Source organism: Cicer arietinum, chromosome 6, assembly GCF_000331145.2.
Source record: "Cicer arietinum cultivar CDC Frontier isolate Library 1 chromosome 6, Cicar.CDCFrontier_v2.0, whole genome shotgun sequence".
Taxonomy (NCBI): Eukaryota; Viridiplantae; Streptophyta; class Magnoliopsida; order Fabales; family Fabaceae; genus Cicer; species Cicer arietinum.
Window position 1 is genome coordinate 18,090,709 of NC_021165.2, and position 23,600 is coordinate 18,114,308.

Below are 23,600 nucleotides of genomic sequence, written 5' to 3' on the forward strand. Positions count from 1 at the left end.
ACAAAATTATTTCTCCTATTTTAAAAGTTAACATTTTTTGTCTCTATTTCATATTTTATAACTAAAATTTAGTGATATGATATATTTTAAATGATGTGGCACGTATACAACCCTATTGAATGATTAATACCCAAGCAATTTCAACAAGACTCTCTAAAACTTTAATTTCAATTTATGAAATTATTCATTTTTATAGTTTAATAAATAACATATAAATAATTAATGTACCTAGATAGTTCTACATAATGAGATTGTATACACATCATTAAAAATATCTCAAAACATCAATTTTTAGTTAAACAATTCTGGAGGAGGGACCAAAATTGTCAATTTTAAAAATAGAGGGACTGATTTCATGAATTGATAAAAATAGAAGAATAAAAATACAACTAAGCCAATATTAAAAAAACCACATAACAAATCTTTGTCATTAAAAAATAAAAGTATTGAAAAAGTACAAAACAAATATTTTTCAGTAACACATATAAAAACATAAAAAAAATATTTATTGTTCTTAAATATAAAAGAATTATAGAATAAATATTTATCATTAATATATCAAATTAAATTTTTTATTTAAAATCTAATTATGATAAATATAAAATAACAATGATGTGTCATCCATGCGATAACACATATTTCTTGCCAGTTATTCAGATTATGATATAATGGAGCTTTCAATTTAAACACCATATGTTTTTTTAACAAACATTAAAGTGTAAAAGTATTATGTGGCATGTTAGCACCCACAAGCCACCACCTATATTTGCACAATAATTTGAATGCCATACCACGGCAATATCAATGCAATTCTGGAAACATTGCCCAAAGTAAATTCTATCCAACTAAATAAAGTCGACTTTTTAAAAAGGTTATAGCATAGGGTCTTCTATTAAATATTTATCTATGGAATGGTTGAAGAAATAAATGGGTAGGTTTTTGATTAAGTTAGGTCGATAAGGTGTAAAATTTCATGATGGCACCGCACGGGAATTGTGCTTCAGCTGTTAGATGGGGATACATTTTGAATAAAATATCCATATCCAATAAAAAGAACAACTCGTGTCACATATCCAATACAAGATCCATATAGAACTGAATTTGTGACTTATTCAGTACACAATGTCTTTACTTAAGCATGTTCCAAACGAAAGCGACACATCAAACCTACAAGGTTATAAGATTAGTTTAGTTGTTGGGTGATGGAGTTAATGAGCGGAAATGAGATACTTTAGATGCAGAAAGGAGATGACAAAATTTTATATTACATGCAGAAAGGAGAGTACTAAATTTTTCATGTAATATAAAATTTTATGTCAAAAATTTGAGTCATTTCTTCATTTCTCTAGTGCATGAGAGTAAATGAATGAACTTTATTCTGTAAACTATCATTGATCGATAGACTTTATGTGAATGTGCAATTTATTTCAATAATTCTAAAGTATCTTGAAGGAGATTCGTTGATTAACCCGTTTGCATGCAATATATATAGATTGGTGGGGACGAATTAAATCTAAAACTTAGGGTAATACACATGCTTTAAAATTTATTTTTGCAACTTTCATCATCATCAATTTCATCATCTTCTTGTTTAAGATTTGCAGCATACTACCAAGAGAAGATCCACCAATCTTTAAGTTCGATTGTCTTATTTATTTATGACTTCAACTTTAAAAAAAAAAAAAGACTTTCATGACTATGATGAAAGATGCACAATAATTTTAAATAAATATATGATGTGTTTAATGTTATCAATTCATATACAAAATCTTGTATTTTTTAAAATTTTATTATGGTTCGTGAATGGGATTGTTTAACTGTGGATAATATTCAATATATTTCATGCATGTTATATGTGTTAATGACATTATGCTTGGATGCAAAATTTTCCTTTACGGGTACCACTTTCCGACCCATTTTCAAATTGATTACTTCTTGATAATTATTCATGATAATTATGTTTGATTTAAAATCTATCTGATATGTAAATTTGAACAAGTTTGATTATGTTAAATGTTATTTTTTTAATTATTGCAACATAATTGTTCGGTCAATGTAATTTATATGTTGAGAATGATAGTTTAAGTGTTGAAAATTTATTTAGTCAAAAAATAAATTTCGAAATTGTATAGATGAAATTTTAAAGCATGTGTTGCTTGAACGATTTAGTGGTATCTGCTATAAAAAACTGAGGTTGCAAGAGAAACCCAAAAGAATTAGTTTTAATTTTTAATAATTTAAAGAAAAGAAAATTGAAAAGGTGTGACTGTTGGAGTTAAACCACAAATCGGACAATGTCTAATATTTGGTAAATAAACAAAACACTAAACGTTAAAATTGTTTAATTGTCTTTAATTTTAATTCTTAATATATTTTGAATTATTTTTAAATATGATTATCTTATGTCCTTATATTGTTTTGAAGTGGGTTACATAATTCGTGGTCTTACTCAAATACTAATACCCTTTTTGGTGTTTTAATTTAAAGGTTGTTTTACTTTTGAGTTTATTTTAGATCCTCTAAAATCCATTTTAAGTAATCAATAATCACGTGTTAGATTTAATTTTTTTTACAATTTATATGAGTTATCATGCATCAATTTTATGCTTTAATGAAATTATTGATAAATGTAAGAAATATTTTAAAGTTAGAGTTTCAGATCTCATGCATGACAATATGAAAGTAATTTTTCTTGTTTGTCTTGATATTAAAAATGATTTGAATTTATTTTGAATTATTGTAAGTTGACAAATATTGATGGAAGAAAGTAATAGAAAATCTTAATAATTTTGTTCATTGTTTATTTTCTATTGTGAAATTTATTTAGATTTACCATAGAACATATTTAAATATGAAACTTGAATTAAGAAATATATTTTATGATGTATGTATTAGTTATCATATAACTATGAAGATATGATTTCTTTAATAGAAATTAAATAAATTCTTATTTGTTGAGTAAATAACTTACGTGTTTGGACCCACCTTATAATATTTGATTATGAGAAATTTTTATGATCATGTTTTATTAACTTGTGGCAATATATATTTAATGCATTAAATGTATTGTATCTTGGACTTGGATATATTGAAAAGAGAATTAGAATTTTAAATTGAGATATTTATTAAATATAGTAAAACGTAGAATGACATAAAAGTTTATGTATGTGATAATTGAGATGCTTATTAATTGTATATGATACAATGTGAAGAGATTAAATGGAAAAAGTGTCACGGTACGGTGATAGTTGGTCCACAATATCAATAATATAAAGGGGCTAAATTACATTCGTGGTCCCTTAACTTAATTTCAGGTAACGTTTTAGTCCCTATCTTTTTTTCTTCCCGATTTAGTCCTTTATTCCTAATAATATCAAATAAAGTGTGAAAATATGAGTTTATTTGAAGATTTGCATTACGGATTTGATGAAATTTGTATTATACTGAAGAATATAATTAATTTTATGAGTTTTGATTGAATTTTTTTTTGAATTTTTGTTTAAAAAAGGATTATGTTGTTGAAATTTTAAAACATAAAATATCAATTTGTCATTTAAAATTAAAATAAAGGACTAAGTCGGAAAAAAAAAGATAAAGGACTAAAACGTTACCTGAAATTAAATTAAAGGACCATGGATGTAATTTAGCCTATAAAAGGTAATCGAATGCTTGATGTAAGTCATGACTTATATGAGAGCTGAAATATCATATGTTGTTGGAAGGTTAAGTCAGTATACAAACAATCCAAGTAAAGAACATCGATATGCTATTAATAAAGTATTAAAATATTTGAAAGGAACAATTAACTATAGTTTAATCTACAGTTGATCATTCATTTTTGAAAGGATATACGGATGTCAATTGGGTAAATCATGTTGAGGATTATCCTTCCACAAGTAGATGGATTTTCAACCTTGGTGGATGTGCAGTTTCTTGGGGTTTAAAGAAACAAACTTGCATTACCAACACCACCATGTCTACATAATTTATTGTTCTAGCTGCATGTAGTAAAAATATTGAATGACTATCAAATGTGTTGTATGAGATATTAATTTTGCCAAAACCAATGACACCAGTATCTATACATTGTGATAGTCAACCGACACTATCAAAAGCATATAGCCAAATATATAATAGAAAATCTATACATATTGGTTTAAGACATAACTATATATTTGATTTAATAGAGTAATATTCATAGTGTTTATAAGAATTAAAAAGAATCTTGCAGATCCTTTGACTAAAGGTCTGACGAATGACAATATGTTGAAGACATTATTAGAGATGTGATACAACCTCATATCTAAATAATCAACAATGGTAAAAACGATCAACTCACACTTGAGTAACATTAAGTCTTGAATTCAATTATGAAAGTACACTGTTAGAGTGATTGAAATACGTCACAATAGATACATCTCAAAGGGTAAAATTAATTGGACCATAAGATAAAAGTGGTAGGAGGATGTCTCATCTTAATAGACATATAACATATATTTGCTGGAATGTATAATTATGGGTGCACTTCTGATATAGTTCACCTATATGAGAATGAAGTGAGACGCTTCATAGAATTCCAGGACTTGACTCTTAAATTCTCATGAAAAGGATATGATACATATGATCTTATCAAATGTGTCATCTTTATAATTCAATCAATGGTATCGAGATTTCATGTGTGAGTTATGCATACTTGTTCTAATGAATGGTTGGTTCAAAGCTTGTCTATCAATCTAGTCGAGGATGCGTGAAAACATAATTTTCTAAGTAATGATTCAAATTGTAAGATACCTTTATCTGAAACTATGAAATTTCCAGAATAACGGATTTATATATATTTTGAAAATGGTGAGGGATTGTGAGGGAAATTTCTAAAATATATTTGGAATTTTGTAATAGTTAGATTAATATAGCAAAATTCAATAACTTAATATATCACTTGATCAAGTGGTTGCAATGCTTGAGTTTAATGCATATGTTAGCCATCGAACCAATGCATCTGCTAAGTTACCAAATAATACAATTTTTTCAATAATTGTTTTCTCTCATCAATTTATATGAGTTTCTATATTTATAGAGATACTTTAGAGGCTAAAGAAGAACACAAAATTTCATGTTACATGAATAAAAATTTTGTCAAAAATATTTATGAGTTATTTCTTCTTTTCTCTAGTGCACGAGGGTGGATGAATGAACTTTATTCTGTAAAATTGATATGGTTGATGTGAATGTGCAGTTCACTTCAAAGGTTCCAAAGTATTCTGAAAGAGATTTACCGATTAACCCATTTGCATCCAATAGATAGATTGATGAGGTAGAGCTTAGTGTAATACACACGCTTTACCCAACAAAAAGTCTAATAGTCTTAAGGTAGGAACATGAAAAGAGGGAGATAATATTTTATTTTTGCTCAATGTATCAATTTTTTTACAATTAGTTACAATTTCTTTTTTTGTTGAAATTTTTTTAATTCAATAAAAAAAGATACTTTTTTTTAAAATAATTTTTTTTAAAAAAATAATTTTTTAATGTTGGTCACAAAATTAAGAAATAATAGGTCGGGATTTTTAAAAAATTTATTTTAATAGAGACTTAATATTAAAGGCTTAGTAGGAGATTTTTGAGAAGAGACTTTGAGACTTTATTGACAGTTCTAAGTCTACTACACCAATTACGAACTAAAATAACAAGCTTTTGACACCTCAAAGTAAATGAACAGTGTAATTATCCCTGCATATTATTAAATGGAAAAGCTAGGTATTGGCTACAACTATTAAATGGAAAGCATTTGACACCTCACACTAATGATTGTAACATAATTGGTAACGATTCCTATTGCTACCACACATATTCCCTCCACTACTAACTAACTGCCAAATAGTGAGCTTCTCATTACTATAGCCCACTGACCCATTTTCAGCCTTACTAGAGATCATATCACAAAGGACAAGACACAATCCATTACATTCACGTACAAACTACTTAGTTACATGAAAAACAAAAACTACTTAGTTACATGGAAAAAAAAAAAAAAAACTACTTAGTTACTTGGAAAAAAAAAACTACATAGTTACTTCAAGCAGTAAAAGTATATTGTCTCAATGCATGGAGAGCAGAGAAGTTATACCATTAATAGTTTTTCTGCCATAAAAGAACGAGTAGATGCAGATTTCAGACAAAGAACATCATGTTCTCCGTATCAGGATGCAACTTGTAAATCCCGGGATCATTTGAAATTGACGCAGTTGAAGAAGAAGCCATAGGTAATGATTGCGCCAACAAGCTTGCTTCATAGTATAGCCTTCCTCTATATGCAGCAAGGTCAGCATAGTACACTGGAGGGACTAAAGATACAGGTTTAGTGCACCTTGCAAAGGTAAAGCACATGTCATATATGAGTTTCTGCAAATCATCAGAACTAAACTTGTGCTCATCCCACAAGACATGATAGTGAGTAGGCTTGCTTGTACCTAGAATTCCCTGGTGACTACAAAGGTAAAAATCAAATTCAAAAGGATGTACCACCGTTGTGTCCACAACTGTACCAGGTAACACATTGAAATTACCATTCCTGTCCCCCTTATGAATAGGAAACAATCGAGTTTGATGTCGCTTTTGTGCTATAATAAGAGTGATAGTTGGGAAGTAATTTGAGTGCTGAAACACTGTCCTCAAATCTCGTAACTCCTCAGTGAGGACCATGTGAAATTGGCTCTCACTAACACCATCACGAAATATAACAATTTTTTGGGGCCTGACTTTGTTTAACTTCTCATAATATCTAACAACCTCAAGGCAAACTTCTCCAAAATTCAAAATTTTCTCCGTCCGATGCTCTTGAGCGCAAACACGTGCTGTATAGCGATTTGCAGCCGGCCAGTTAATAGTGGCAACCACCGCAGCAATTGATGGACTATCTGTGTCCCGAGAACCTGGATGATTGACATCAGCCCCTATAAACATAACATGACTTTCATCCTCAAAGTGTGGGAGCCTATTAATGAGCTCTACGTTACTGCCTCCAATTTTTGCATTGATCTTCAAAGCAAGATTTGTGAGATATTGGTCTTTCCCTTGATTAGCATTACCAGATAAGCAGCACTGTGTCACTATGCCAACCTTAGTCTCAGCAATCCACTTGAGGCACTTGTATCCTGGGTCCTTGTTGGCCATCACACAAAGCAGAAATTGCAGCTGCCGCCGACATTTTCTTTTAACCATATCCTTTATTTTTTCAAGTAATTCACATAGTGAATTGTAATCCCCAAGTTTCCACATTGCAGAATACTCATAACAAACAGGCTGCATCATGTCAATGCCCAACTTTTCGTACTTATCCATAAGATCGTGAACAAACTGTTCGTCTCTTAATCTCCATTTGCACCAAGAAGATAAATTGCTGGTAAAATCAATGATGCCCCAACACTCAACAGGTTTTCCTTCTACCATTGACTTTCCAACTAGATTCCAATAACATTTCTCTGGGTTCAGTTTTATAGGAGTACTATTTCCCTTTGGATCACCTAACTTCAATATTGGAGGCCCAATTACGCGTCCGGTCACATTTGTCATGGAAGTGCTGACATCCATTCCAAAATTCTGAAGAATATCACCGCTGCCAAAAAATAATTTATTAGGAATCTCTCTCAGACAAATTAAATAAAAAAAATAAAGCTAGGGTGAATCAAAATAATACGGTGACTTGTATACGAGAAGATAAACTCATAATTATAATGATACACAAAGTATAAAGTCATATGTCGACCCATTACAAAGGAAATCAATACTCCAATAGGGTCATCACATTTCCGATTCTAGTGCTTTACAAGGAGAGGTTTTTGTTGAGTATACACAAACTTGCATCTATGGCACCAAATCAGTTTAAACACAATCAAGCCAACAAATGTGGAGACAATGCACAATGCATGTAACATTGCAGCATGTGTTCTAAGCAACTGATGCTTAATTAATTTCAACTTGAGAAAACAGAATGAATTGATTTTTCAAGAAGTAACGTTGTTGGAAAGTACAAATCAGGACAAAAGGAAGATACAGAGAACCATTTGTGCCAACAATGCTTCATTCATACCAACAAAAAACCAAAGCAAGTTAAAAGAAGTTTCACACAAGCACTTAATTATCCAACTTCATCATTCCATCATTTGTAAGTAAGAACCAGAAAAGGCTGCAACCAAGTTCCAGAAAACACTTACATTCAACAATAATATTTTTGGCATAATATATTTAGCAAAATAATAATCTGACAAATGACGAGAAAGTGAGTGTAAGAAGAAACACCTATTTTTTTCTGTAAATCTGGTAGAGCCATTGTATCATATGCAACTAAAGCTCATATTTGAAGCCATTTTTCCATGTATAAAAATATGCATATTCATCTCAACAAGCATCTAATTAAAGTGTGGTAAAATTCATTTGCCCGGTATACATCCAAAGATAAATCCATTTAATCACTCAAATAAGAAGTTTACAATTAGTCAAATTAAGCTGAGCTAACAAAGTTAATAAAAAAAGAAGCAAAGAATGCAACATTTTATTTAACTATAAAAAAACTACAGAAAATAATTCAAGTTCCAAAAAGCATTGTAATGAAATTATATTCCTCTTACCCGCACGGTCCATCACCAGAATTCATCATCCCTTGTATCGTAGATTTCCTATGCTGTGGAATAGCTAAGGACATAGTTTTCAAGTAATTGTTGGCATTTAAGTTCAATTTCTCTTTGGGAAATCTTTGACCCTCAACCAAGATACAAAATTCCATAGGCACGAAATTAGTCTTCTTTCCCCCAAAAACCAATGCAGGAATATCTTGGTGTTTAATATCTTTGTCATATCTAGTTTGAAAGTACTGAACAAGAGAGGTGCTTCCTGGAGGGTTTTGGGCCTCTTGCTCCAAAGTAGTGAAAGTAAGGTGGCGTGTATCCTTAGGTGTTAATGAAGCAATGGTGTATTTCTGTTTGGTTGTCCTGTGAGTGACATTTACTTTCAATCCAATGAGTGCATCCTCGACACGTTTCTTATATTTACGAAACTCACCCAAATTGAAACCCCGAATATATTCTTTGAGGAACTCCAAGACTCCGATTGGCTTTGGAGAAGAAATAACCGAATAGTCAAGACACAAAGATAAACCTTGAGCAGTGGTCTTGAGACTGTGTTGAAATCCTTCAGCTGCAATTATTCCGGGTTGAAGTTGCTTCTGCATCATGTGATTTTCAGGGGGAAAGAAACATCGTCCTAAAGAAACAGTGCGCCTTGCCGGGTTCTCCTTCACCACTAAATCCATTCCCTGTAAAATATCCCTTGGAATGGAAGTCACTCTAGCATTGAGGTAATCTCTCAACTTGTGAAGCTCGAGGGTGTTCACCAGCGTTATAGTAACTGTATAGGAAACAGCTCTTACATTTTCTCCTTTTAAGACCTCGACAGTAAAAGTTTCTTCGGGCAATAGCACAGCACTAAAGATGTTTTTCTGTCCATCATAAGCAGTCTTCGACAAAGGTAGTGTCTGAGGATTATCAGCGAACAACTTTTCCTTGATCATGGACAATTCAAACTTGGAAATCTTCTTCGGAGGCAAACCCTCTTTCGGTGGCAAAGTAGCCTTCACATCCACATCGTAGTGCATGATAATACTTTGTGGATTGAAGGCCACCGGAAAATGATTCACATGAAGTGGGTAGTATCGAACCGACAATGTCCCTCCCTTGTCAGGCCGGTATATAGGTCCAATTTTGGTATTTTCCGGTGGCTGCTCTTTTATTTTTAGAGCTCCAATATCTGCACAGTAAAACACATATATTACTTGCTATTTCGATTATGTATTGTTATTTTACACATATGTCCCGATCACATTTCACTATATGAAATTTGAATAGAGATTTTAAGAACAAACATAATAAAGTGGCATCGTGATGTAATTAGATCGGATGCATGAGTAGAAATAACCGAACCTTAGACGGTTCCATTTCACAGTTCAATCGATTGAACCATCCAATTTGGTTCAATTTATAAAACATTGCTAACAACTATAGTGACTATCTTTTATGAACAAGAACATTATATTTCAAGGAAGCCATACCTTCACTACGTCATGGAACATATTTTGCACAAAAAGATTAGGGTTCTATCACATACATTAGAGTACAGAAATGAAAAATGAAATTCAAGATTAATACATGGAAGTGGACGAGTTTGGACTTGAGGTTGACGGTTATGAGGCATAGTTATAGGAGGAGGATTTGAAGATGAAGATGAAGATGAAGTTGGATTTGGACTTTGTTGCCAAGTTTGTTGAAATTGGTGTTGCTGATGAAACTCTCTTCCTCTGCCTCTTCCTCTTCCTCTTCCTCTGTCTCTGCCTCTGCCTCTGCCTCTGCCTCTGCCATTACCGTTATGGTTGTGGCCTCCGCTTCTTTCCATTGGGAGGGAACAAATTCAAATTGGAGTAAATGGGGAGGAAGTAAACTTAACTCAATGACAGTAACCGGCGCGCGCGCACACTACACTACAGCTTAGCAAGCAAGAATCAAGATTTAAGGGTCATTTATAGAGCAGGTCGTTAGACTTAGCAAAAGTGTAGAATGTACTATATTAAGAATAAGAATCAAAAATAGATAACACAATTTTCTTTTTTTATATTATATTATCATGTTAGGTTTTTATAATTATAATTATCATGACAAGTATTTGAGATGAATCAAATAATAAAGTACTTATTATAAATTATTTACCTAACAAATTCCAATATAACTTTATATGATTTCTTTTAATTTTTTTTAATATTTTCAAATATTTTTATAATTATGTTAAACATTATAATTTTAAGTAGAGTTTAATTGTATTGCACTGCTAATGAGAATGCAAAAAGTCGTCCTATCAAAATCGTTTATAGAAATAACTTTAGAAGAAATTTTGATGAAAATCAAGTATCTCTATCGATTTAACTCTTGTGACTAACTGACAGTGCATGTAAATTAAATCATTTTATTTTAAACTTTTGATATTTAATTAGATGTTATTTTATATAAATATTTTTGATTTTATAACCGTATAAATAAATAAAAATTCAGAATATTATATATACTTTTTTAAAATTATATTTTTGAAATATTTATATATTTTTAAGCTACAGTGACTTCTGAAAATTTAAATATTATTTTGTCTTCCAAACTTTAAAAATGGTTAAATTTATTATATTTTAAATTTATTTGATACTTTTTTCACTCTTTCATTTTTATTAATTTTATATTAAATACTTTTATAATTTATCATATTTTACATTATACATATCCAGGATTTTAGTTAAAAACTAATTATAAAAGAATTATATATATTTAAAATTGGTCAACAACTACAGAGAATAAAAATAAAAATACAATCAATACATGGCAATTACAAAAACAAAAATAATCTAATATTTAATTTTAAAAGACACGGTTAAAATTTTAAATATTTTTGAATTATGATGCAATCTATATTAGAATTTGCTGACATGTTATTTAATAAAAATAATAGGAAATACAAGAGCAACTAAAAAAAATCGGGAACTCATCATTGGGTACCCCACAATATGATAGAAAACAAGATCGAATGTGATGATTTATCGTATTACGTGTCTTTTTACCATTGATTGGAGGGGTGTAGCGTAAGGGAGAAAGGAAATGTACGTCCGGTGTAAACGAGAGAAGTTGAAATGAAATGAGAGGAAATGCCGGATCTTACGAGGGGAACTTGTGAGATCCTTCCTCATTTGGTTGGCCTTTACATAATCTTCTATTGACTGACTTTTCTATAACTACTTTTTTGTCTCCTGTCAATTATGTATCACATTAACATGACTAAAAAGGACCTACGTATTAAAAAATACTTAACAAAATGACTATATAGCACCTATTGTTTGTTTGATTTAAAAAACAAAAATATATTTAAACACAAGTAGGTAATGGTAAACTATATCATTTTTAAAAAATCAATCTTTATTTTTTATTGAGATTTTTTTAACATATATAAATTTAAACTATTAATTACTTTAAATACTTCACCAACCATTAAAATATAAATAATTAATTACTTATTTAATATTTTAATTAATCGTCAAAATATAAAATATTAACTACTTTAAATTACTACGATTGAATAGTTAAGACTAAATTACATCTCTGGTCCCTTAACTTAATTTCAGGTAACGTTTTAGTCATTTATCTTTTTTTTTTCCCGACTTAGTCCTTTATTTTAATTTTAAATGACAATTTGATATTTTATATTTTAAAATTTCAACAACGTTATCCTTTTTTAAAAAAAATTAAAAAAAAAGTTTCAATCAAAGCTCATAAAATTAATTATATTCTTCAATATAATACAAATTTCATCAAATCCGTAACGCAAATCTTCAAATAAACTCATATTTTCATACTTTATTTGATATTATTAAGAATAAAGGACTAAATCGGGAAAAAAAAAAGATAAGGGACTAAAACGTTACCTAAAATTAAGTTAAAGGACCACGAATGTAATTTAGCCAATAGTTAAAATATAATAAATAATTAGTAATATGTATTATAATAAATAAAATATTCAAAATAATTAATGCACAAATTTACATGTTAGGTAAAAAAAATGTTTTTAATTTAAAATTTATAAACAGTATACTGATTAAAAAATCCACACAAATGACTATACTTAATAACTATATGCGGTATGGAACTTTATGAAGAAAATTCCGATTTGAAGTATATATAAAAACGTGTTTCAATCATTGATGTTGATAAATGTCTAAACGTTCCTTCGGCTATTGGTCCCATTTATTCATAAATAAATGTCTAAATAAGTACATGAACCAAATAAGTATATTAATAGTTAAGGATTTTGATTTATATATTTTTTGTTTTATCTAATGATTCTTACCATAAAAGATATTACTTGTTTGAATTTTAAGATTAGAATTATGTTAGTTTTTTAAAAGTTAGACATATTTAGATTTATTTACTCTATCTATATTGGTATGTCTACAGTGGTATATTAAATGAACTAGATTATTTTATCTACAAATGATAATGAATTGTGATATATTAATTTTAGTTCACCGCACTAATCAAGAGTTAAACAGATTATAAAAAACATAAGAATATAGTTATTTAAAATAAAAATATAAAAAATGACATTATAGAAATTTGGTATTTTAAAAAAGATAAAAATCTAATATTGTTGATACTTTTATGTTGTAACTTGTATCTTATAAGAAAAAGTACAATTACACTTGTTACCGACCAACCAGTAAATCTACAAACATAATCCGCATAACTAGCAGTCAAGACAATCCAATCTAGTTTGCGTATGAATAAATTAGAATTGTGTTAGTTATGTTTAGCAACAATCACACTGTCAATCATCACCTAGCGTGACAAATCAGGTGCACGAGAAGAAGTAAGAAACAGGGAACAAGGGAATGGTGTTAGCAGATTGCTTTTGAAGATGGTTGGGGACATTGATTATCTGCCAAGCAGAAATCATGTAATGAGAAAATTGGGCTGGGCCCAAAGTCTATTGCACAAGTCAAGTTATCTCACAGTAAATAAACAATAGAATTCAGCCCATTCAAAATGGTTGTCACTTTTGACCGAAATATATGGTTGTTGCAAAGTATAATAACTAAAACAAAAAAACCTTTAAGCTAATTATGGTAAAAATTTTCATTTATTATAATATACAAAAAAATATGTACTATGTAAAAGAATATTTGTACTTGGACCATAGTAACAATTTTCATACTCATATTCTTAAACTATGGTTATATTTAAGTTTGATTTATATATATTTAAATTAATTTTTTATCAAATTTTATTCGTTTTTGAGCCAAACTTCAAATTAGTCGGGGGCCACTTTATCCTAGAAATAAAGGGGAAGAGCGACATCGATTATTATTAGACTTTCAAACTAGTTTTAAACATTAATCAACAATTGAAACACTTCCATACTAGACGTGTTTTGAAATGGTTGAATTTAGTTCATTGGTGGTCTGCATTATTAGGGAGAGATTTCATAGATGTCTAAGAGAGACTTTTATCGATGACTGATAGAAACTATTATTAGTAGCTTAAGTGGGTCTACAATGTCACACCACTTCAAAGCAACTTATTTTTTTCTCTAATGGTGCAACTCTTAAATAATTTATGATGAGTCTCACAATTTACTCAAAATATTATTGAAGATGGATTGTTTCAGCAAACATTCTTTCTTGCTACTTTCTGCCACGCCAATCTTCTGTAACGGTAAAACTCATATATTTTTTTTTTTAAATTTAAAAACTCTTTAAGAAATACATGAGAGATGACCCGACTCGACAAGTTTGAAGGTTTAAAGCGAATTTAAAAAATGAGGCTTTTTTAAATGGATCTAAAAATAAATTTAAAATTTATTGGTCACACTCACATATATAAAATAAAATTTAATGTGGACCCGATACCATGTCTCGAGTTTGACCACAGAACGTCACAAGCGTACTAGTTTCTTTACTATTTCAGTGTAAATCAAAACAAAATAAGATGTGAGGTGTGTGGAAACTTGTTTTACACTAACAACCAATAATAATTCGTTACGTCAACATATTAAAGGATTATGATTAGACCACGATGTAAAACAATTTTACTCTATAGTACACTACTTTTAAATTCTTTTTGTAACATAGGATTAAATTAATTTTTAATTGTTTGTTAAAATTATTTTAATATATATCATTTAAATGATAAAAAAAATTAAATAAAACAATGGTATAAACTAAATTTGAACTATTAACAAAAGCCTCAAAATACTAAACTTTGCCAAATGCAAACAAATAATTATAGATAAATTTATAACATAATTATGAATATCATGAAATATTTTATTAGGAGGCTGTTTTCTTTGTTAAATAACTTTTTTGGTAGGCTAGAACCTTTATCTAAGCAGCTTGGCCTTGGACCGTTCTTGCTCTAACTGTGCTGTAAAATTTCCCAATATTATCTACTCATTCGCCAATTCTCATCTTGCTCTTTATTCTAATCAACAACTTACAAATAACCATTAACTTTGAATAGCATGTAGTTCTAAAAACAATACACATCTAGGAAAAGTTAACTTGACAATCAATCAATTATAATTTATAATGTACCCTGTGAGCTAAAATAATAAACAATAATTTCTTTCATGAAACTACTTCTACTGTAAAAAAAAAAAAAACTACTTCTTGCATCAACTTTAGTATATGTTTGGATTGACCGTAAATTTGACCAACTAAAAAAATCCATGTCAATTACAAGTTTATATCGATGAACAAATTCAAAACAATAGAATCCGGATACATTCTTCTCGATCATCTGTTACTTGATCTTGAAGGCAATGGAAGAACAGGAAGAGGAGGCTCATTAGTTCCAACTCTAAGCCACTTCTTGTAATACACCGCATACATAATAGTTCCAATATCCATATTATTATTATACAGTTTCCTCAAATACTTGATTTTCTTTTCCTTCTCAACATAACATTCATTTGTAGCAGAAATCATCTCAAACTCCTCACTATACCAAATTTTAAGATCTAGAAGATGAGGAAGAAAAAATTGCTCCCAAAATTGAGGAACCAAGTATGTTCTAGCCAAAAACGGAGCATCACAAAACACTTGCATTAAATGCCTTGCACAAACCCTATTGTTCTTCTGAAGCTTGTAAACTATTGCCATGTAGAGTTGAGCACAAGCAGAGAGATGAGAATTTGGGATTCCACATGTTGTTGAAACTTCTCTTGAGGTATTGGAATTCAATGAAGCAACTATGGTTAAAAGTTCAATTGAATTCCTCAAAGTTTTTATCTTTAGTTCCTTTTTTATGATCCCTTGATTTTGTACTAACTTGTCAATATTTTCCAAACTACGTTTCATTTTTTCGAGAGTCTCATTCTCTTCATATGATTCTGAACCTTTCCTTCTTTGGATCAAGTAAGAATTGCACTTTTCAAATATTGTTTTTCTGAAAAATTGATCTTTTATGTATCTTTCAATGTAATCACTGAGGATACCAATAACTGCTCTGATTGCAACTTCGTTCATAGGTGGTCCTTCTCTTCTTGAATCCGGTGAAACCAATGACTTGAAATTCGATGTTTCAGAGGATGAAAGTGAAACTGAACAAAATCTTTCAGTGTTTGGTTGAAATGACAAAGTCAAAGATCCTTTTTGGTTGGAGCAGTTGATATTTTTTCGATCATTGCAGATGTGTAAAGGTAAAGAGATTGATGTTGTTAATGTTATCTCTTTTGTTTGCGGTGAAAGTGTGTTTGTTGGGTTGAAGCCTTCTTGTGTGAGAAGTTCTTTGAGGGAAGTCATGTGTTTATGTTGTGTTAAAGGTGAATGAGGAGACAAATTTGAGGTACAATAGAAATTAGTCTCGAAAGGTTTTGGGTTCGAACTCTTTAAAAAAAACATTTATTTATAGAGGCAATGAAGATAACAAAAGGTGACTTGGGCATGGAATGAAGACAAATGGAATGTTTGTTTGGTTCATGGACGGTGAATATTTTGAGGTATATTTTATTAGTTTGTAAACAAACATTATATGAAGGTTGAACAAAGTTTTGGACAAAACCTGTGACGTTGAAAACAATTCAAGTAGGAAGAATTGATACCGCTCCCGCAATTTTAAGACGTATTTATTCCATTTTTCTTGTCTCTTTATGTGACTAAGATAATCTACTTTTTTTTTTCTTTCTTTTTTGACAAGATCTACTAATTTTATTTATTTATAATAAATAAGACAGTCTACGGTGACATTAAACAAACAAGAAAATTACTTGCGCAAAATGTTTCATATATACATACACCTAGTTATACATTTTCTTAAGAGAAAATTATAAATGCAGACTGATAGATCTGAAAAAATAAATAAAGATAAAATAAAATATCAAATTGATTTTGAAAATTATTGAGTGTTCAAATATAAATTTTCTATTAATTATTTCATAAAATTGGATTCAATTTTCTTTATCTCTTTTCATATTACATTTATCACATGAGTATCTTTATTTTTTTTTTCCTCTCTCAATATATCAAACAAATATATATGTGTCAACTAAACATTCCTTAAACTTTTATGGTATTGAATATATCAAAAAATTTACTAACTCAACCGCATTGAATCCAACGTTAATATTCCTATAATTCTCTTTCATTAGTTTAGTTTTAGTCTTGCTAACAATTACTCTATAGGAAGTCAAACACTTGTCAACAAAAAAAAAAAAACAAATATTTCCTATACAAATTTACCTTTTTATTGCTTAGATTTGATTTTTTGCAAATAACTAACAAGTTGACAATGAAAGATAATTTGATATTACAATTATATTTGGTGAGTAGGGAATATGGATGGAGGTAGTAATTTGGATTAAAAAGGTGTGGGAGAGATTAGTAGTTAGTAGCCATGACATGACAAAGTAAGATAGAAAGGGCTTCTTCGTTAATGTTATCCTTGAGCAGTTGAGGTTATTACTTAGCTCCTTTTCCCTCTTTGCCCATTTTCACCACTTTCCAAATTTCAAACTCCTAATTTCTTATCCTCTTTCTCTTCTCTTCTACCTTTAATGGAGTTACGTATTATTCCTCAATCATCCTGTTATTCTCTTCCGCCCAACTTTCTCACTCTTAAACCACCTCCACATTTACCCTTCTCCTTATCCTCCCATTTCTCTTACAAAACAGGTCACTCCACTCACCTACTACTTTTTTATTTTTTTATTATTTGTTTAAGTTATTTCATACTTATTATTATCATTATTTTTAATTGAAGGTATTTAATATATATATTTTGTCTGTAATACATTTAGTGAATTTAAATTTACTATTTTACTTGTCTCTCTTGAACTAATTGTTATGATGACTTTTTAGTTGATCAAGAATATCAACAGCATTCATTTCCAATTGCTGCTTGTTCTTGTGATGCTTCCAATTCCACTGGAGGTGATGAGAAAAGGGATGTCAATGATCACATAGGGTTTTTGGATAACAACCAAATGATTAGAGATTTTAATCAGCTAATTGAGATTTTCATGGTGGATGATTCTCAATTGACTGATTGGAGAAGGTTGTTAGTTTTCAACAAGAACTGGAGTGATATCAGGCTTCATTTTTTCAGACACTGTCAAGATAGAGCTGACAGTGAAGATGATATGTTCATGAAGAACAAGCTACTCTTGATTGGAAAGAAGCTTAAAGAGGTCTATCATTTTATTTTATTTTTTTAATTTAAATTTATACTTATCAGTTTCATTACTTTATGTCATTATGGTATTGGTGACTAATGCCAAACAAGCTAGCAAATATCTAAATAATATTTTTTATCCTAGAAAAACAAAAGTGAAATGTGACTAATGTAGTGAAACTTTGTATATTATGAGATAATAGTACCATTCTTCTAAGTTTCTTGTTTATATATGGCTTCTATGATGCACAACTTTATTAACTACTTCTCTTCTGCAGATAGATGAAGATATACAGAAGCACAGTGAACTTAATGAAATGATCAAAAGGGCTCCATCTGAGATTAGTGACATTGTCTCCAGGAGTCGTAAAGATTTCACTGAAGATTTTTTCGCGCATCTTCATACAGTAACTCAATCTTATAATGATAATCCAAAAGCACAAACTGGTGAGACTGAATCCTTTCTCTTTTAAGTCAGTTTTTGTAATTAGCTTTTAAGTATTTGGAACAAAATGATAACCCTTTGAATGGTAGTGCTTTATAAGTCTCTAGAGTCAACGCAGTTTATAGTGCGAGTAAAGTTACATGTTGATCCTTTTAATAATCTGTTCTAGTATACTAGAAAGTCTCACGTTGAAAGGCGGATAATACCTCAAAAAAGTGGTGCAGCAGACTTGAGATTGGAACATAATCAGATAAAAATCATTCACCATAAAATCATATTCCACTTTCATCCCACATATCTAGGTTTCTTTTATATGTTACTTGTTACATGTTATGTTAACGAACGAGTCACTTTTAATGGGTAGTTCAAACTTTTCTCTTTACTTAATCTAGTATTTTGTGTCACCCTTATGTTTATGTGACAAGATTTATCGAAACTCCGAAACTCATGCTTGGCAGCTGTAAAAGTCTACGACACTGCAACTGAGAGTAATGAAGCACTAAATGCTGCAGAGTTGAACTTTCAAGATATTATCAACTCTCCCCTAGATGCTTCCTACCAGAAGGTAGACAATATCGCCGAGAAAGGTCAGTGCTTAGATCCAGATTCAGTGGCTCATTGGCTGCGGTTGTGTAATGATGTGGAAGAAGTAGGAAGGGTGCACACAATTGTCTTGAAACGTTTTAGAGATTCAAATACTTATGTTAATAATAATTTGATTTGTAGTTATTTGAGATTGGGTAAGTTAGCTCAGGCTCGTAAAGTTTTTGACGGCATGCCAAGAAGGGATACAGTTACATGGACTGCTATTATTGATGGGTATTTAAAGTTTAACTTGGATGATGAAGCTTTTAAGTTATTTCATGGTTCAGTTAAGCATGGGGTTCAACCAAATAGTAAGATGTTTGTCTGTTTCATGAATTTGTGTTGTAAAAGAGTGGATTTAGCATTGGGGAAACAAATCCATGCTCGTATCTTGAAAAGCAACTGGAGGAATTTAATCGTCGACAGTGCAGTTGTTAATTTTTATTCGAAATGTGGCAAGATATTGAGTGCATTTAGAACATTTGATCGTATGGCAAAGCGAGACGTGATATGTTGGACAACTATGATTACTGCTTGTTCCCAACAAGGGCTCGGACATGAAGCCCTGTTAATGTTGTCTCAAATGCTAGGTGATGGGTTCTTTCCTAATGAATATACGATATGTGCTGCACTAAAGGCTTGTGGAGAAAACAAAGCGTTGAAATTCGGGACACAGCTACACGGTGCTGTAATAAAGAAAATCTGCAAGAGTGATGTTTTTATAGGAACTTCTCTAATTGATATGTATGCAAAATGTGGAGAGATTGCGAATTCTAAAAATGTGTTTGATAGAATGAGGGTTAGAAATACAGCTACTTGGACTTCCATTATATCCGGATACGCGCGAAATGGGTTTGGCGAAGAGGCTGTAAACTTTTTTCGATTAATGAAGAGGAAAAAAGTATATGTTAATAAATTGACACTTGTATGTGTTATGATGGCGTGTGGCACAATGAAGGCTTCACTAATTGGAAGAGAGGTTCATGCACAGAAAATCAAAAGTCTTATCCATACAAACATGTACATAGAAAGCACTTTGGTATGGTTCTATTGCAGATGTAAAGAATACTCTAAAGCTTTCAATGTGCTCAAACATATGCCTTTCAGGGATGTTGTTTCGTGGACCGCCATAATCTCTGGCTGTGCTAGGCTTGGGCTTGAAGCCGAGGCTCTGGAGTTTTTGCGCGAAATGATGGAGGAAGGCGTGTCACCTAATTCCTATACTTACTCATCAGCTTTGAAAGCATGTGCAAAATTAGAAGCTCCAATGCAAGGAAAATTAATTCATTCCAATGCAAGCAAGACCCCTGCACTGTCTAATGTATTTGTGAACAGTGCTTTAATATATATGTATGCAAAATGCGGATATATTGCGGACGCATTTCAAGTTTTCGACAACATGCCAGAGAGGAATTTGGTTTCTTGGAAAGCCATGATCTTGGGTTATGCAAGGAATGGACATTGTAGAAAGGCTCTAAAGCTCATGTATAGAATGCGAGCTGAAGGCTTTGTGGTGGATGATTATATTCTTGCGACGGTTCTTACTGCATGTGGAGGTATCGACTGCGGAGACATTGATTGGGATCTCGAGTCTTCTTCACACGACTTGCATCCATCTTAGTCTTCTGCAAGATTGTAGAATAAGGGGATGTACCTACTTAGATGTATATCAACTAATGGATAATTGATATTCAATAGGTGTTAGGAGAATAGAGAAAGATTTTGAGAAACAATGATGTACCTTATTAGATGTATATCAACTAATGGATAATTGATATTCAGTAGGTGTTGGGAGCATAAAGAATGATTTTGAGAAATAATGTTGTACCAAACTATTTCACTTCATCACCAATATTAGTAAGGGTTAGAAATTTGATACCTAGAATATGATAAATTAATTTTGTACAATTTTGTATCACATTGTCTAGTTGAAATTTTTATCACAAATATGAGTTGAATTAGAAACAAGCATTATAAGATTAGAACAATAATTTAGTCAGTTATTCTTAAAAAATATAGACACTCCCGTACTTATTTGTCTCCTTTTCTATTGCATTTATTTAGGTTAATAAAAAATAATTTTTTGTGTAATGTTTATCTTAATTTTAAATAAAATATATGTAATTGATTAAGTAAATTTTTTAAGACGTTTCTCTCACGGATGTTCTCTATTTGGTGCCCTGCTCCTATTTTTATTTGGTGCCCTGCTCCTATTTTCAAGAGTGAGGATGAGGAATTTGAATTGAGATAACGAGATAACTATATCATGCAGTTACATATTGTCATTTTTGAAATAACTACCAAGGGTACAATTGAAAGTAAAATAGACTAAACCTAAACGTTATATCCTTTTATTATAGGTATAGATATAGATAACTTTTTAGGTATTATAAAATAAAATTTAAAATATACAAAAGTGAAATATAAAAAAGTCTCAGTATAAAAATAAAAAATAATAGAATTTAATATTAAATTTTTTAAAAAACATATTAGTAACTAATTTTAAAAAATATGTATGATTTTATGACAATGGTGAACTATCATATGTATGTGTCAAATAAAAGATATAACAATGTTCATCATGTCATTATTATATTTTATAAATGTTAACCATATCATTATTATATTTTATATTTATCTAATTTTATATCATACTAATGTTCAAACAAACACTTTCTTACCCGTTTGTTTTTTATTGCACCGAAGTGTTTTTATATGTTCCATTTTTTAGATAATTTTGATTTAATTTAAGTTGTTTATATATAGTAAACTAATTCAATATACATGTAAACATGAAATTATTTAGTTGGGTTATATTTTAATAATCATTATTTTATGAGGGTAGAATTGGAACGATAAAAAACCATATATAAAATATTATTGTCTTTATATATTACTTATATCTTAACTCTATCTTATCATTTATACCAAACACACCATAAATCTTGTTTAACTTTTGTTTAGTACCGGTTTAATGGACATGATATAATAGAAACATAATAAGATAAAGAGCATGATAGAGACAAAATATGATATAGATAAGATAAATAATTATCATGTCATGTATTTGATGTCCACATGATAACAAACCTCATAAAATTAGTTTCTCATATTTAGTATTTGATATATAACAAATAATTAAATGATATGATTTATATTGTAGTAAAATGATAAATTTATCCTTGTAATCTATTTAATTTTTTTTTTCTTTCAAAATAACATTCATATGTTTTTTATTATAAATAAATAAAAATTATAAATAATTTATGAAGTAATTTAATATACTTAAAAAAACTGTTTACGTTACTAAAAAAAATATATTATTAAAATTTTCAACACAAGTATTAAATTAAAATTGTTACTAAAAAAACATATATTATTAAAATTTTCAACACAAGTATTAAATTAAAACTATTACTACGTAGTAGCAATAAAGTATCATAAAGAACAATACATTGTTGTACATGTTTCATTAAACCATACAAAATAAACCAACAAAAGTAAAATGTACTAAAGTTAGATAAATAAAATCAAATACAATAATAGAACTACAAGATTAACAACTTAACAAATGTAAGACGATCAACATCATCACAACTCCAAATTAAATATGTAGAAGCGATGTATAAAAGACAACAAATATTTATAATGTGAATTTGAATCTTGATTGGATAGAAAGACCGACTCCTAAATATATCTCTTGGTTATTACATGGTGTATGCCCATGTCTCCTTGCACTTTGATGAAAGTGACACTCTCTATATGGAGCATGAAATTCTTCACTAGTTGTATACCCAACATTGACACTAAGATAATGATAATTTATAATAAAATAAAGTTGTCAAATAAAAATGTAATTATTACTATTAAATTTTTTATATTTACCTATATAAAAGTATCAACATTATTATAGAGAAAAAATGACAAATATGAACAAAGAAAACAATTTGAAATGCTCTGAATCAAAGTTTATTTTTTCAACATTTCAATATGAACACAATCAAAAAACAATCGCAACTTTTATCCAATTGTAGAATAAGTAAATTAGAAAACAACTGGGAAGCATCACAACAAATATGAAAAGAGAAAATCAACTCAACATCAACAATAATAAAATAAACCCAAAATTCAACAACATAAAACAAATGAGAATAAATTCAGAGGAAATCAATCTAACGTCAACAATCATAAAATCAACCCAACATCAACAACAGAAAATAATCATAAAATTAAATTAGATAAAATCAAAAATTATTTCATCAATATAATAAAAAATCAAAGAAAATTATGGCAAATATGAAAAGAGCAAAAAAAAAACATTATCT

The 23,600-nt window shown here is 29.7% G+C and overlaps 2 protein-coding genes across 3 annotated transcripts; one reads left to right on the forward strand and one right to left on the reverse strand.

Moving 5' to 3' along the window:
• Positions 1–5,708: 5,708 nt before the first annotated feature.
• On the reverse strand, positions 5,709–10,555 carry LOC101508479 (protein argonaute 2). The gene is made up of 3 exons (XM_004505277.4): positions 10,200–10,555; positions 8,628–9,801; positions 5,709–7,615 (listed from the first exon to the last, which is right to left on the reverse strand). Exons 1-3 carry the CDS (start codon positions 10,441–10,443, stop codon positions 6,172–6,174), a joined length of 2,862 nt encoding a protein of 953 aa, XP_004505334.1. The 5' UTR covers positions 10,444–10,555; the 3' UTR covers positions 5,709–6,171.
• A 6,877-nt stretch (positions 10,556–17,432) lies between these two features.
• LOC101508785 (pentatricopeptide repeat-containing protein At4g18520, chloroplastic) lies at positions 17,433–21,183 on the forward strand. Of its 2 annotated transcripts, none has more exons than XM_073370520.1 (4): positions 17,433–17,746; positions 17,933–18,261; positions 18,524–18,692; positions 19,116–21,183. In XM_073370520.1, the coding sequence occupies exons 1-4, from the start codon at positions 17,629–17,631 to the stop codon at positions 20,894–20,896; spliced, it is 2,397 nt and encodes a 798-aa protein (XP_073226621.1). In that variant the 5' UTR covers positions 17,433–17,628; the 3' UTR covers positions 20,897–21,183. The 2 variants fall into 2 exon arrangements, with proteins under 2 accessions (XP_073226621.1, XP_004505335.1); XM_004505278.4 differs by having other exon boundaries at positions 17,434–17,746; positions 19,149–21,183.
• Positions 21,184–23,600: the final 2,417 nt, after the last annotated feature.